Source organism: Enoplosus armatus, chromosome 14, assembly GCF_043641665.1.
Source record: "Enoplosus armatus isolate fEnoArm2 chromosome 14, fEnoArm2.hap1, whole genome shotgun sequence".
NCBI lineage: Eukaryota > Metazoa > Chordata > Actinopteri > Centrarchiformes > Enoplosidae > Enoplosus > Enoplosus armatus.
Window position 1 is genome coordinate 6,858,893 of NC_092193.1, and position 15,007 is coordinate 6,873,899.

The following is a 15,007-nucleotide window of genomic DNA, read 5'->3' on the forward strand; positions in this document are numbered from 1 at the left end:
AACAGAGAAAAGGAAACAGCCCCAGTTTCTGAGTGTTTGAATGAACACAATCATTTTGCACACACCTAAAAATATGAATGGAGAATATAAAAGCTACAGTAACTGATTCTACAACTCAGTGGCTTTGAAAGCTTTTATTGCATCGTGATGGGACACGGTCTGTTAAATGTCTGTGGTGACCTTCAGATGGGCGCGGTTGTTCTTATCGTGCAATCTCCACCAGTTGGCATTACACCACAATTAAAATGCGTGTTCAAAGCGACCTGTCACCGCGGTTGTTTGCCGTGCGGCTTGGCACCCTGTAGTGGAGAGGGTGACATCTATGACTCCTCGCCAAGGGAGCCCGGTAGACGCACCTAACTGTAGTTATTCTTTCAGCTCTGCCTTCAAAATTCACCGAATAATTACACCAACAACTCCGGCCAGGGGACTTTTTTCCTTTTCCTTATTCGCAAGCGCAGTAGCAACCCCCCACATTCTCAGATGCAAGGTAAGATCTGTTTTTGTGTGTGTTTGTTTTCCGAAAGCGTCGAGTCCTGAAGCGGTGTTGTAGTGGTAATAGTCTGTGTACGACCTCCAGGCGATTATCAGTGTTTAGGCAAATAACCAAAAATATTCTGGTGATATTTTTAGAGGTTTTTTTCCCACCTAAGCGATCCTGCAACTTCGGCTTCATTCTAATTGTGTTGTACTGTGAATTTCCGAGGACTCGCCTCTGTTAAGTTTTGCAGGATTTACTCTCCACACGCATCCCTCGTCATTTTAGTGGCTCCCGAAATGTGATAATGAAAACTCATTGAGTTTACTCATATGTCCGATTTGCTTAATGTGATGTGCCTTATTACAGGTGGACATTGTAACTGCTGTTACTGAATGCTGTAGTCGACAGTGTTTAAACTCTTCCAGATGGACGCTGCTGTAGAAAGCGATGCAGCACATTGCTGAGTGATTATCGAGCAACTTTTAAATAGAATATTCCACTTCGGTGTCACTGCAAATATGTCTCCGTTTACGAATCGACTAGTAACATGCCAAGATTTTTTCCTTCATATAAATAATAGGGAGATATCACATTTTCAGGAATTTATAAAGTCACTTGCTTTGTTAAATTCTAGCGACGAGTTGCATTTGAAACACAATATCAGCCCCAGTGGCATAAAAACCCCCCCACCAAGATCCGGTGAATAAAAATGATTATTTTAAGGTTGGATATTTTGCGTAGTTGCTCGATTTTAACAACCGCGTAAAAACAACGTTTGAAGTTGGGGTTTACCAGCCAGTCAGTATTATCTTTAGGACCCGGCGGAGCGCTCGTCTGTAACTGGACATAGTGGCTCCATTTGAGGAAGATTGCTTATCTCTCTCCTCCTCTCCCGTCCACAACTCGGCTGGGCTGATAAATCTATCTATCCGAGCCAAGCGACCCCAAGAGTTGCTCTCCATCGGGGTGTGTTTTAATACGCGTTGATGGACTTTAATGAATTTGGGACACCTGTGAATCCCCTTAACGGCGACTTGAGGTATTTGTCGTGCGCCATTCCAATGAATGCTGCGCCAGGAGCAGCGCTGCGTAAAGCCAAACAGCTTGTGTGGACACCAGTCGATACTCGGCGGCGTTCGTAAGCGCGAAAGAAAAAGGTCTGAATGTGAGCGAGTACCGGAACGTTATTCGGAAGGAAAGGCTGCTTTAGTGAGACACAAAAGTTTAAAGAAAAGTTGAGGGACAGAGAAAACGCTGTGCTCTCCTTGTGAATGCGCGCTTTCTGCGCATACATCGCTTTTATTGATCCGTCAGGAGCGAAATTAGAATAAATTAGAAAAAGAAGAATCAGTCAAAGGCGTATGAAAATCCTTCTGCAACTTCTCTTGGCTGTAAATAACTTGTTGAATGAGCAGCTCGTCCCAGGAGCGCATTTAAATGTGAGTATTGTGTTTTGAGCATTCAGATTGTGCATTTTCCTTTTTGCATACCGTCACTTGTATGATGATCACAATCGTGACTAAATGGGCAATAATAGGGTAATTACAGTGGGCTGTTTCATGGTCAGTAATCAGGTTTGAAGTGTGTTTAATGGATAAGGAATGAGCAGCTCATGAAATTGAACAAAATCATTGCAGTTTTTATCGTCAGCGTTTTACCATTTTCCCTATTTAAGAAGTTTTACTGAATTGAGGAGGTTTTTTTTGTTTTGCAAGATGTGGGATCTTATAAATATTGATTCGCATGGCATACGCTTTGTGCAGAGCTGTTTTAAATGTATCCCCATTATCCTCAGTCGTTTAATAAACGAAATTATGTGACTTTAACCTGTTGCGCAGCAGGTCAGTAAAGTCAGATCTAGGTGTGCCTCGCCTCTGCGCAAAATCTGACCCAGAACATAATGAACACAGCTTCTGCTACTGTAAATACCTAGATTTTCTTTTTGCATCTTAATTTAAATTGAGCATTTAACCGGACAGGATATAAAATGATTGGACTTTTTCTTTGATCTCTGTTCTGTGTTTCTGATTGCATGAATGTTACATGTCCAGGATTTTGAATTGTTTGCAACATGCTCTGCATTTTTGCATGTTCGTGGTTCAGGAGAGGAACTTTGAATAATGCATGGCAGCAGATTTCATGTGTGGCAGTGGTGCAGGCTGGCTGTCTGGCTGGGCTCTACACTGAGGGACCCTCGTGTTGTCACCACATCAACCACATCCTCTCGGGGATAAAGCTCTTTGCAGGAAAGCACAACCAGCCCTTGTTGTATATAAAAAGCGACTCCAATTGCAGAGGTTAAAAGTGCAGCTCATAATTGTGTGTTTTATGCGCTTACGGGTCTAGTGCAGCAAGGATGCTATTGAGAGACAGACAAAGAAATGGAGAGGGTTTGAAGAGAGAAAGAGCAGGACTGAGGGATTGGATGGGGGACCCAGAGAGAGGAAACGAAGGAGAGAAAGACAATAAGAAGACAAATGTGTGCCAGTACAGACATGCTTCTGCTTGCCAGTCGATCCCACTGTGGCTCATATGGACGGGTTGGTTCTTGGCTCGGAGAACGTTGGAAGCATTTACCCGTTTATTGTTGCACTCATCAGCCAGCCACAAAGCATCAATCTGCTCAAACTGGCTATGGATAAGAAGTTATTGGTTGGAAGTCAGCAAAATCAATAAACACAATGAGGCGGTATTGTATGTGTGCACATCCAAAATCCTGACCAGGTGCTCGATACAGAAAGACAAGACAACAAAATAGCAATTGTTGCAGAATAAACCACAGAGAGAACATCAGCCAAGGCTGTCTAGTCTTTTGTTGTTTTTATTCTAAAATCAATAAAAGTGTCATCTTGCAATCACTGATGTCGGTGTTTAAGGTACCGGCCGTCCAGCGTGGAGCACAGGGGCAGATCTGATGTCCTGTATTTCAGCACCATGGACAGCTCCCCTCCACGCTGCCCTGCATGAGAGCCAAGAGGGGAACAGAAAGCCACACTCGGCGAGTGAGAGCAAAGCCACACTTTAGCGGGATTACTATAAAATGAATGGAATACATCCGCCATGGTTTTTTAAGAGTCTGGCTGGGAGTTTGTAACCAATATAAGCCACGGGGCAGGGCTGCCTGCTGACTTTTAAAACACTCTGCCATGCTTGAGCTGCCCAGGGGATGGAATGCAAGCGGACACAAGGGGGTGTTTCAGAGGCTTCAAAAACAAGTGAAGGAAAAGAGACGGAGAGAGAGAGAGCGGAAGAGGGACGGATAGAGAGAGAGGTGAGGTGGTCACCTCAAGCTCTAAGCTCTCTCTCTCTCCCTGCATACGGAGAGCTGCTCAAATATTGATGACTTTTAATATAGAATCTGACCTCATATTTTTTCTCAGTGAAATTATGACATTCCCGAGTTCCTCCTTGCATTTTGAGTGCCACTGAGTGTGAGGTATAGATGCAGGGACAAGGGACACAAGGGTGGAAGAATATCATTTGGCTGTATGTTGCATTTATAGTTTTTGTTGTGTAATTTTAATGAAAGATTTTGATGTCATGCACAAAGGAATATCATGAATCACAGTTATTTTCATACACTAATTCATCAGAGACCTCTAAAGTCTCTGTAGCAGATTTATTGGCGTTCTAAATGGTGTCAGAGCACTTACCATATGCCAAAATAATCTTTTGAGCAGAATACCGATTTTAAACATTTTACATTGTATGCTTTTTTTCTGTCACCTTTGTAGCACTCTGATGTTGAATGGTGTATCCTGACACCTTCCTTTCATCTGTATAGATTTCATTACTCCAGGTATCTATGAATTAAATCGAATATTCCAGTGGTTAGCTCCATTGGTTGTCGCTTATTAGCTTTGAATGTTCACGATTAAATAAAAATAAGATAAGCGACCTCCACCACACTGCCCCTGGTACCTGATGTGTCTTTTTAATGAAAGTCAACCTCAGTATCATGAAAGGGGGGTTTCGTCTTGGCGCGTGTGAGCATGTGAGATGATGAGAGAGTCCATCCCATGATTCATCTCTGATCGGGGACTGACATTTATATTTATGAAATTTGATACACGCATCCCCATGAAAGAGATGGCTTATTCATCACTCAGAGCTCCAGCTGTGTTATCAAATTTGTAATTGGCCTCTTCTTAGGAGTCTTGTTGATTGACATGAGCACATTTAAAGAGCCAAAATTATTTCCCCATGTGTCCCCCCCCCCCCCCCCCCCCGCTAGTTTCTTCTTCTGCTCCCATCAGAGGTCTGTCAAATGAAGCCTGCCACCCATACCTCCTGACATGGCTCGCCTTGAAGGGTCTGCCAAGCATGAATAGCAGTGCAGATAATTTCTCTGGCTCAGATGAACATCTTTCATTACAGTTGGAACGTATTCAAGCCTGTAGTCATTTTGTAAAAGGGGGCATTAGGTTGGGAGAAGGAAAGCAGTAATTGCTGTATATGTGGTCAAAACCCATTCAAATTGGCACAATTTTCAGTCCAAGACACGATGGGCAAATTAAAACACTGAATTCTAATGCCTCCATATGTCGGCGGGGAGCACAGAAACCAGCCTGCATGGGTGAGCCACAGCAACTCATTAACATGATTTTCTGTTTCCCAAATCTGATCTGAATCTTTGTCTTGTAATATGATAAACCTTTTATTAAAATCCTTGCCTTAATTAATTTGATCTGACTTGATAATCTCTTAATAAAAAAAACTGTAATCTTTTGACACAAATTGAAAAGTAGCTCTTTCCTTTGAACACAAAAGACTCTCCACATGCCTGAAACCCCAGCTTACCTCAAAAAAAAATATTTCAGCAGTGACTGTCAGTCACAGTAGGAGGGGGGCTGCAGCCTGAAGGGTAGAGAATAAAGCTGCTGACTGGAAAGTTACTGGTTCAACTGCATGTACCAGCTGGTTGTGCCGGGTAGCCTGAATCAGTGTTAGAATAAATGTAATGCGACATCGCAAACGTGTAAGGTTCTTTTTAAGGAGGATAACTGTACACACTTGTTAAAATTGTGCCCTAAGTAGGCAAAGGTTAAATCGAAATGTAAGTACATTTTTCTGAACAGCCACTCCCGGGAACCTAGACTTCTTTTCACTGAGGCAAAACCTCAGGCCATCTGAGCACATTGACAGTCAACACCACCTTAACTCCTATTTACAATGTTACTCTGTTGGAGGCAGCAGTATATAGCTGCTGCATTTTATTTTCCCCGCTACCGCGCACACTTTTTACCTGAGACACTGAGATCGTGTGGGTCTCCACTGACTGCTGCCAGGCACCATTACCTGACGAGTTAGGCCATCTGACTGATGGCTTGTGATAGCTCTGAGAAATGTACAATCCCTCAAATAGACCATTTCTGTCTCCCAATTTTACTTTAATATTTCCCAAATGCCTCTGAAGGCACTGGGACAAACGCAACCTCACATTCGGATATAAAAGGAGCACGAGTCGGAAAAAAGCAATAACTTAAATGCAGTGACTTGACACATGGAAATAAGCCTTTTTGTATGAAAATCAAATGGAGATTAGGCTTTGCAGAACAAGCTCGACTTGAATTGTATACAGTGATTTTGGCAAGGTTATTATAGAGGGATACATATAAACAGTGGAACCTTGCATTGTGTTTGTGTGTACGTTATGTATGTGTGTGTGTGTGTGTGTGTGTAGTAGGTAGTGAGATGAATTACTTACCATCTCAGTGCCCTTAAACAATGTTGAAGCTCTGTTAATATTTCATTACAGTGTTTCAAATGTTTTTGTGTGTTTATATGATCCATTTAATGTCTTTTTCTTCTGCCCTTTAGGATGCTGCCTGCGGCAAATACCACAATAGACAAGAGATCAAGCTAAGACACCTGACAGCCACTGACTTATGAGGAGTGTCACTCCACTCTGCACATCACATCTGACCGTTAGTTGACCCTTTCATCAAGGCTCAACACTTGTGAAGAAGCTCTCTTGTTGACATACCTCATCAGCCAGGCAGACGTGGCAGTAATCAAAGACATCATAACTGAATGGGGTCTAATCGTTGCCTGAAGCCGCTCACACAAAAGTAGCAACATGCTGCCACAGTTACCAAATGCTCCATTGCGCCGTTCAAAGCCGCAGTTCATTTAGAAAATCTCAGCAATATTGACATTTCTGTGACGAAGCAACAGCTGTAAAGACAAAAAGAAGAAGTTCCACAGCGGCCATACAGAACGAGAGCAGCAATGCTTTGGCCTGTATTGTTCACCCTGCAAGCTGTGTGCACCAGTGTGGCGCATGCCATGCAACATTACCCGGCGGCCTGGGGACACTATGACGTGTGCAAGTCCCAGATCTATACGGACGAGGGCCTGGCGTGGGACTACATGGCCTGTCAGCCAGAAGCCACCGACATGACAAAGTACCTGCGAGTGGCCCTCGACCCCCCAAATATCACGTGTGGAGATCCGCCAGAAACGTACTGCGCTTTGGTGAGTCGTAACCTCGCCTGTCCCCTGATGGAGACAAATGAGGCTGTAGGCAGGATCACACAGCATACTGGGTCAGGGATAGAGAGCAGTGCATACAAGGCAACGTGCTGCCGCTGCAGCAGAGATTGATGTACACACAGACTCGTTGTGCATTAGGATACAAGTGCTAACATCCAGCTGCACACTCACGAGCTACACACACAACACACATACACACAAATGGACACAGACACACATTACTATATGCACAAATCTAGGAGAGGCAGGTGTAAAGATACACAGATGCACATTAGCTCACACATACACTCTACAGCAAGGACATGCAGGCATCTATGGACTCTCACATACACACACAAACCCGATCACAAGTACACATTCACACACACATGCACAGCCATACATGTACAGTACAAACATGCAACAGGTCATTGAGGATAAATTACTGTGAAATTACAAAAAATTACAGTCTCATCTGTCTGATCTAGCTGAGTTAAATTAAATTGTCATTTTTCTGACAGTACTGATGTTTATCTTTGTCTTGTGTGTATATGTCTTATAAATTCTACAGTTGCAGAAAATTAATGCAATGTAATTTCTTAATAAATATACAGTATATATCAATATCAGGATATTTGGTCAAAAATATTCGATTTTGGCAACCAGCCCTTTATAAGTAGGCACATGCAGACATGCATACACTTGTACATACGACTACAAATACACAGTCAAACCACACTTAGCACTTCACACACACACACACAAAGACACAGAGGAAGGATCAGCGTTAACAGTGACAGGGTAATTGTACTGCCGCAGTTATTATGCACTGCATGCTCACTGCTAGTGTTCAGCGTTGTGTTTCATTGGCCCTTATCAACCATTATCAACAGTTCAACCCCAGGTTGAATTTGTTTAGAATCGCACTCAAAATAAGCAGCAAGAGCCCATAGGCTTTAAAATGCTTCATTAGAAGTCGTGTGTGTGCCCGCCGAGAGCTCCTGCAAGTAAATATTTACCAATTAAAATGGGCATCTTTAAAAGGAGAGCTTTTATTCTCGCAGCTCCAGATGGCATTGAGACATTTAATGCCACTGTAGGATGAGAGAGGAGTCCGTCTCCAGTCGCGTGTGAAGTTCTGTGAAGCTTTACATCAAAATGAGCTGTGAAACCTTTGTCAGCCCAGTAGATTCCTGAATACGCAACAATGGCATAAAACAGGGAGGATAAATGAGCAAACTAGAGACAAGGAGTCAAACTGGTTTGACTGGTACTTCATTTCACTACAGTAACTGTTGGTAGTTAAAGATGCCTTGTTGTTTCCCTTTTCTTTTATTTGGAGATATAATTTCATATACAGTATACTGCACACATATTGCCTTAATTATTTTCATAATTCGTCACGTATTTTATACCAACTTTATGTCTTTTAATGTATTATTTTTCTTTGACAGAATATTTTGTATAGTTATTGTTACACACGTGTAATGTATATATTTCATTTATAAATCTGAAGATAAAACTATTAAGAGCGAATTTTTAAACTTGATTACTTACCAGTATTATAGATCAGCTGTTTCAGGAGACTGGTCCTTCACTGGTCACGTCTTATTGAATAATGCTTGCTTACCCATTGCTTGTATTACTCTGTGCGGTTGTAACTACACTTTGATGTTGAAAGACAGCTAACGTACAGGAGCAGAGCACTACCAAATAATGCATCTGTTCTTCTTGATATTAGCCGATGACGTGATTATCCTGATTATTCCAACACTGGAATGACACTTGCATGAATAGCTAATGCTACACACCCAGGAGAGCAAATATGGACATTTTTAGCCACCTTAGCCACCTTCAATCTACCACTTCGGTCCAGACTGAAACAACTATTGGATGGATTGCAATGAAATTTTGTAAAGACATTCATGTTCCCCAGAGTCCTACTGACTTTGGTGGTCTGCTGGCTTTTCTAGTGCCACTAGCAGGTCATTTTCACTTACTGTATCCAGTGAAATATATCAATGTCTAGATTATTGGGGATTGGGACCGAATTTTGTACATACATTCATGGTTCCTATACGATGATCCAAATGACTTTGGTGATCCTTTTTACTTTTCCTCTAGCATCTCTATGAGGTTTATATTTGTAATTTTAAGTGATGTCTTGATCAGATGGATTGCCATGAAATTTGGTTCGTGAATAATGATCCCTTTTCATCATCTGGTCAAAATATCAGTTTGTCCAATACCTCAGCCTCAGCTGTACGTTCTATTTAGTGCTAATTAGCAAATGTTAGCATGCTTACAAACTAAAATAAGATGGTGAACATGGTAAACATTACCTGTTAAACATCAGCATGTAAGCATTGTCATTGCGCGCATGTTGGCATGCTGACGTTAGCATTTAGCTCACAGCAATGCACTGCCTAAATTCAGCCTCAAGGAGCTGCTATACAGCTACAGATTCTTAGTCTTGGTACATTTTATTTTCAAATTTATTTTCAAATAAAAGATTATACTATACTGTTGAATTATGAAATGCAATTTTATAAATCAAAAAAAACCCAAATGCTTCATCTTACTCCATTTTAATTTTATAATGGAGTAAGATGCAGCAAACAACGATGACACACAACAATTAGTCAAGAATGGAACAACACTTGACTAACGTGTCACATAGTTTCATGGTCAAGAAAAAAAAAGTCAAATTCAAATTATGAGTAGAAGCAGTTTAATCACCATATTAAATAAATACTACAAAGGACTACAAAGAATATTGATCTGCCATAACAGGACATAAGTGATCCTGTTCACCTCATGAGTAGAGTACAGCATTTACAATCCCCCGACCCCCCAACATGTGTACGTTCAAGCTGTACCTTGACTAAAAGGTTTTATTATGTGACAGATGTCCCTTCATCTGACTGCCAGGACGTCTGTCACCTCCTGACATGAATTGGAGGTCATCATTGTCCAGATGATCAAGAACACGGGTTCCTCCAGCACTCATCTAAACAGCTGTTGTGTGTTTGATCTGTTTACATTCTCGGCTGGCACACGGGCAGACTGACACCGGTGACCTTATCCACCGGTGCTTCCTGAGAGTTTGTTGGAGATGAGGAGCATGCAAATGAGCTCTTTTAGCCAATCACCAAGTTGCCTGCAGTTGTGAGCCCAGTCTAATCACTTTCCCCAGGAGTTGGTTTGCCTCAAAGCGGATGGTCAAAGAATCCTGGATGACTCGTCCCCCCTCCCTCTGCCTTGTGCTTATGATTCCCATCTCTGTCGCTCAAGGATATTTTTTTGTCCAAACTAAGCTCTGCCAAATATAGTTATGACAGAGTGTGTGCTCATGAAAAGGGCATTAATCATTCAACTTCTTCAACATCTTTCACAACTTAAGGTTTGAGGTTGTTTACTTTTTGGATGAAATGGATAAGATCCGTTCTTGGTTTTCCAGGCCGGCTTTCTCTTGAATGTTTAGTAAAGGTGATAAAGATAGTCCAGGATAAACAGTGTCGAGGACAGGTGTTCTGCATCAGGGAGTTAGCCCTGTTCTGTTTTTATTTTTAGCTGCAGACCTTCAGGGGTTCTTCAAAATATGTTGGCATCAAGAGTGTTCTCCTGTGGCGCACTGTGGCACTGTCACTCACTTTCATCACACACTGGTTTAAGGTCTTTTTTAACTATATACAATAAAAAGCAGTGTGCAAGCTAAAACTTAATTTAAGATTAATTGATATATTTATTCAGCTCTTACTAAATTTGTGTAAGATTTCTTAGTCATGCATTCTGTTGAAACTAATGGGGATAAATACATTTTTGATATTCAACATTTTCATGCATACACTACAAATTATCCAATTAGACCCATTTGAATGGTTGCAGGCGAGACAGTTATTACACTATTGCACCACATGGGCCCTAATTAACAATAGCTGTTAATGCAGAAGAACACCTGCTGAAAGACATCTGCATCTAAAACCCCTCATAATCGTTTCTGATATGGTTAGCAGACACGAGTGTTTTTAATTACAGCACTTTTCTCCCTCTCTTAAGTCCAAATCAGGTTGGCTTTGGTGGATTTAATGGCATTTCACAAAAGTGGCAGGCCATTACTTCGATTTCATTAAGAGAGGAGGTCTAAATTTCATGCAATTCAGAGTTAAATCAAATAATTTATAGTTAAGTAATGGGCATGTTTATTCCACAAAATGTAAAAAGAGCATTTGGCGAATGGCTGCCACATTTTAAAATGTACACGATCTGAATCTGCTGGGTGAATAAATTCTGCTTTGTTAAACAGACCACCCTGTCAAGCATTTTTGAATGCAGCTGCCGCTGTGGAGTTGTGTTTGGATTACTACGCTGCTGATTAGAGAACTTTTCACACAGTGGTTTGGTGGTTTGAAACATGGCAGGGAAAATCTAGGGAGGAAGAAGTTGAGAGACACTCTGTTCTCCCACATCTACAGTGATCTGGCGGTTGATCTAAATGAATGAATGTGAGCTTTGAGTTAGCTGTCATCGGCCCACATGCTCCACAGTGTCTACAGTCACGCTGATTCATCCACGTCATGTTGACAATGTATAAACATTTGTGAGACTGATTCAGTAATGGCTCTTATTCCAGCTACTTTGAGTCTGACTGGGTTGATTCTTGTAATTCCTCTGAACTTTATTCAGTTCTCTGAGAATGGATGAAAGGAGTTGTGGCTGCCAGTTCACCACATGGCCCCCTCGGAGGCTTAGGAAGGAAAGACGAGACGAGAGCTCCCACTAAGCTGCTCGGAGACTGCCATGTTATTGACAGTCAATGCAGCAGACTTATCTTTGCTGGCAATGACGGAAGTCATTGTGAACTTTCAATCTGTGTCTTACATGCCCACAAGAAATGACGTAATAGACTTTAGAAAGAGAAATAGATTATAGACTAAAGAAAGGAAAGTAACCTTTGCTACATAGGCTGTGAGGTCATTGACAGAAATAGTGATTTCTGCAGAATGGCTAGTGCCTCAACTCTGTCTCCTGTAAAATATGTTTCTATACTACTAACTTGCTTTTCCAGTTACATTTGGAAGGAAACGTACAGTAATTACTGCCTTGATTGAGTTCACTGGCAAGATTTCTTTCCAATCCAGGAAAGTTCGGGAAGTGTAACCAGAGACAGGAGTTTGTGTCCTGTGTCCTACGTGTTGCTAGATTTAAACTAATAAAACACTTGTAAGGTTCAACTGAGACCACAATCTTTCCCTTACCTTGAATCTGCTCATTGGTTTTTTTTACCAATGGAAAAAATGACTACTTGTAATGTAACGTGGTCTCTTGTGACAAACCCATATTAAGACTTTGAGGTTCCCCTCAGCTCCATGGAGCCTTTTAGCATATTAGCTTGTTGTTTTGGTTTACTGGCTCGGTTCAGACTCAGCGCTCTCATCACCTTCGTTTTCAGTTGCAGCTTCAGTTCCAGGCAGCTGCTTTCAGTGAAAAACATCTGATAACCCGCTGTACGCCACCTTCCCAACAATTAGTGGAGCATTTAGCAGCTAAAGAGTCAGATGTTTTACTCAGGAGTTGGTGGAGCAAAAAGGAGAGTGAAACAAAACTCCAAATATATGATATAAGCTCCGTGTCTGCTGGATATGTATAAAAGCAACTGTTTGCTAATCATATGTCATATCAACTTTATAAGGTAATCATTTGTCAATGTTGTTTTCGTTGTCCCCAAGTGGCCAACATACAAACTAATTAATTAATTAATTAATTTTAGGCAAATGTTGATGGTGAACAGCTTGCAGATGTGTTGAATAGAAAACTTTCCTTGTTATATCATATATGTTAAATGATACATATTATATATCAGTTTGGCGACACCTGAAGTTGCTCGACGTCGTCCCTTATCCATTCTTTATATATGTTACAATCTATTTATAATTTTGTCATCATGATTGCCCACACTGTAAATGTATTATGTAGACACGTATTGCATGTCTGTCCATCCTGGGAGAGGGATCTCTTCTCTGTTGCTCTTCCTGGGGCTTCTTACATTTTTTCTCTGTCAAAGGTTTTTTTGGGGGGAGTTTTTCCTCAGGTGTAGTGTCACACAACATACAATTTATAAAATGTGACGCATGGCATTTTGGGATTGTTGGCAGAAAGTAGTGCACAAACCATGGCCATCTATTATAGTGCATACATTTCACATTAATTCTGGAAAAATAAAATGGCAGACAGTTAGTATATATAGTGCACTATATAGTAAATAGGAAGTGATTTCAGACACAGCCGTGCATGTGTGGCAAACCAGTTTGAGCGTCAATATAATGAGCAGAGCGTCTATCTCTAGTTGCTAAAATAAACAAGAAGTTCAAAGGTCATACCAGATTCTGCCATTGCCCCTCTTTGATCCCTGTACCTTTCCTTCTTGGGGGTGAAATTCACTCATCCATATGTTTGTTTGGGGACAGGGAACAGTTGGAGCGTTTAGCTTCCTGTCAACCCTGTGCCCTTGACTCTGTTCTGAACTGGCCCTGCCCAGCACATCATCACCGCACCACTGCGTACCAAGACACCGAGATGACATGCAACATGTCCCCTGACTCCAGGAGAGGGGGGGGGGAGTCATCATTTATTCTTCCACTCGCCTGCCACCTCTGTTGTCTCCTGGCTTTTTAATTTCCCTGTCCCTTGTTTTCTGTCAGCTGATGATACACAATATCCATGCCTTGTTTGAACATGTGGAGGCTGCATGCTCCATATGAGGTGAGCACTTGACAGATAGAGATATGTCGGCATTATTCCCTGCGATCTGTGACAGGTTAATTCTTAGAGGGTTGTAAATACAAAGACGGATGAATTATGCATGGAGATATAAAAGAAAGTGATGGGTTTTGTGGTTCGACTAGACAGAGTCTTTCTGGACAGCTTAATATTTGAATGCATGTTTGCTGTCTGAACTGGAGCCATATGCCAACCATATGCATAAGTGCGTCATTCTGTTTTTAATTTTTATCCAAAGCAGACATAATACTTAGCAAACAGCCGGTTTGGAATATTTTTTCTTAGATGTATGCAGCATTGTTGCTTTCTCAGCACAAATAATAATTGCAGGTTTCCTTTTGTTGCTGTAAACTCAAATTACAAGAACATCAGACTGTTGTTCACTAATACAAATGTTGTCTCGTATCCATATACATTCTCTTGCCAATTCAAGTTCTCTAATATCCATACTGAAAATTAATACGTTTTATAAGCAATTATCGTTCTGGGAAACAGAATGTACAATGCTTATGTTGTGTTTTGCTCTCCGCTCTTTTCACTGACATATGATGATATATGACAAGCTGCTTGGCATGGCAGACTGCCAAACCTGGATGTACTTTGATATTATGTCTGCCCACTGTGTTTGATATGATGAAGTGAAAATATGACATATGTTTTCACTTAACACAGCTGGGGATGAGGCACATTTAATTCAAGGAATTCAGACAGCATATTCAGCAGAAATAACCAAAATGGCATTGTCAAGCAAGTCCACATCATTTTATTCCAAGTCTTGTAGAAGTCATTAAGTTTCAAGTGTGTCAGGCTGAGGCTAGTTTTCTAAGCTTCAAGGAAAATGAGCAGCACCACTACATCACATAACAAAGGCTACGTATTTATATTTACGTGTTAGCAGGGTTATTGTTGGAGCCGTGTAGAAAGTACAGTGACAACTGCATTGATAACGAGATGATGCATCAGGATCTGTGTGATTCAGCTCAGCAGGTGATTGATTGGTTGATCACATTGTACGTTCACGCAGCTGTGGTTCACCGAAGCAGCATGTTGCAGCGTCGGGGGGGGGAAAGAAAACCTGAGTTTTTACAAGTTGGGAAAAGTAGAGACAAACAGCCCAATCAGTCACAATTAGGAAGTTTTTTAATCACCTGTTGGACACGTGTTTTAGCCAAAGCATCAAGCTCAAAGTGGCTATTGACCAGCTGGACTTGTATCATCAATGGCTGCAATGCGACTGATACTTCAATTAGATGGAAGGGTGCAGCTATGAAA

The 15,007-nt window shown here is 41.4% G+C and overlaps 1 protein-coding gene across 1 annotated transcript in view; it reads left to right on the forward strand.

The window, feature by feature from the left end:
* The first annotated feature begins 6,712 nt into the window (after positions 1-6,712).
* The window catches only part of LOC139296891 (netrin-G1-like), a 50,861-nt gene continuing 42,566 nt past the window's right edge, over positions 6,713-15,007 (forward strand). Inside the window, exon 1 of the mRNA XM_070919454.1 lies at positions 6,713-6,958. Within this exon, the coding sequence (XP_070775555.1) occupies positions 6,713-6,958 (246 nt within the window). The remainder of the gene's footprint in view (positions 6,959-15,007) is intronic.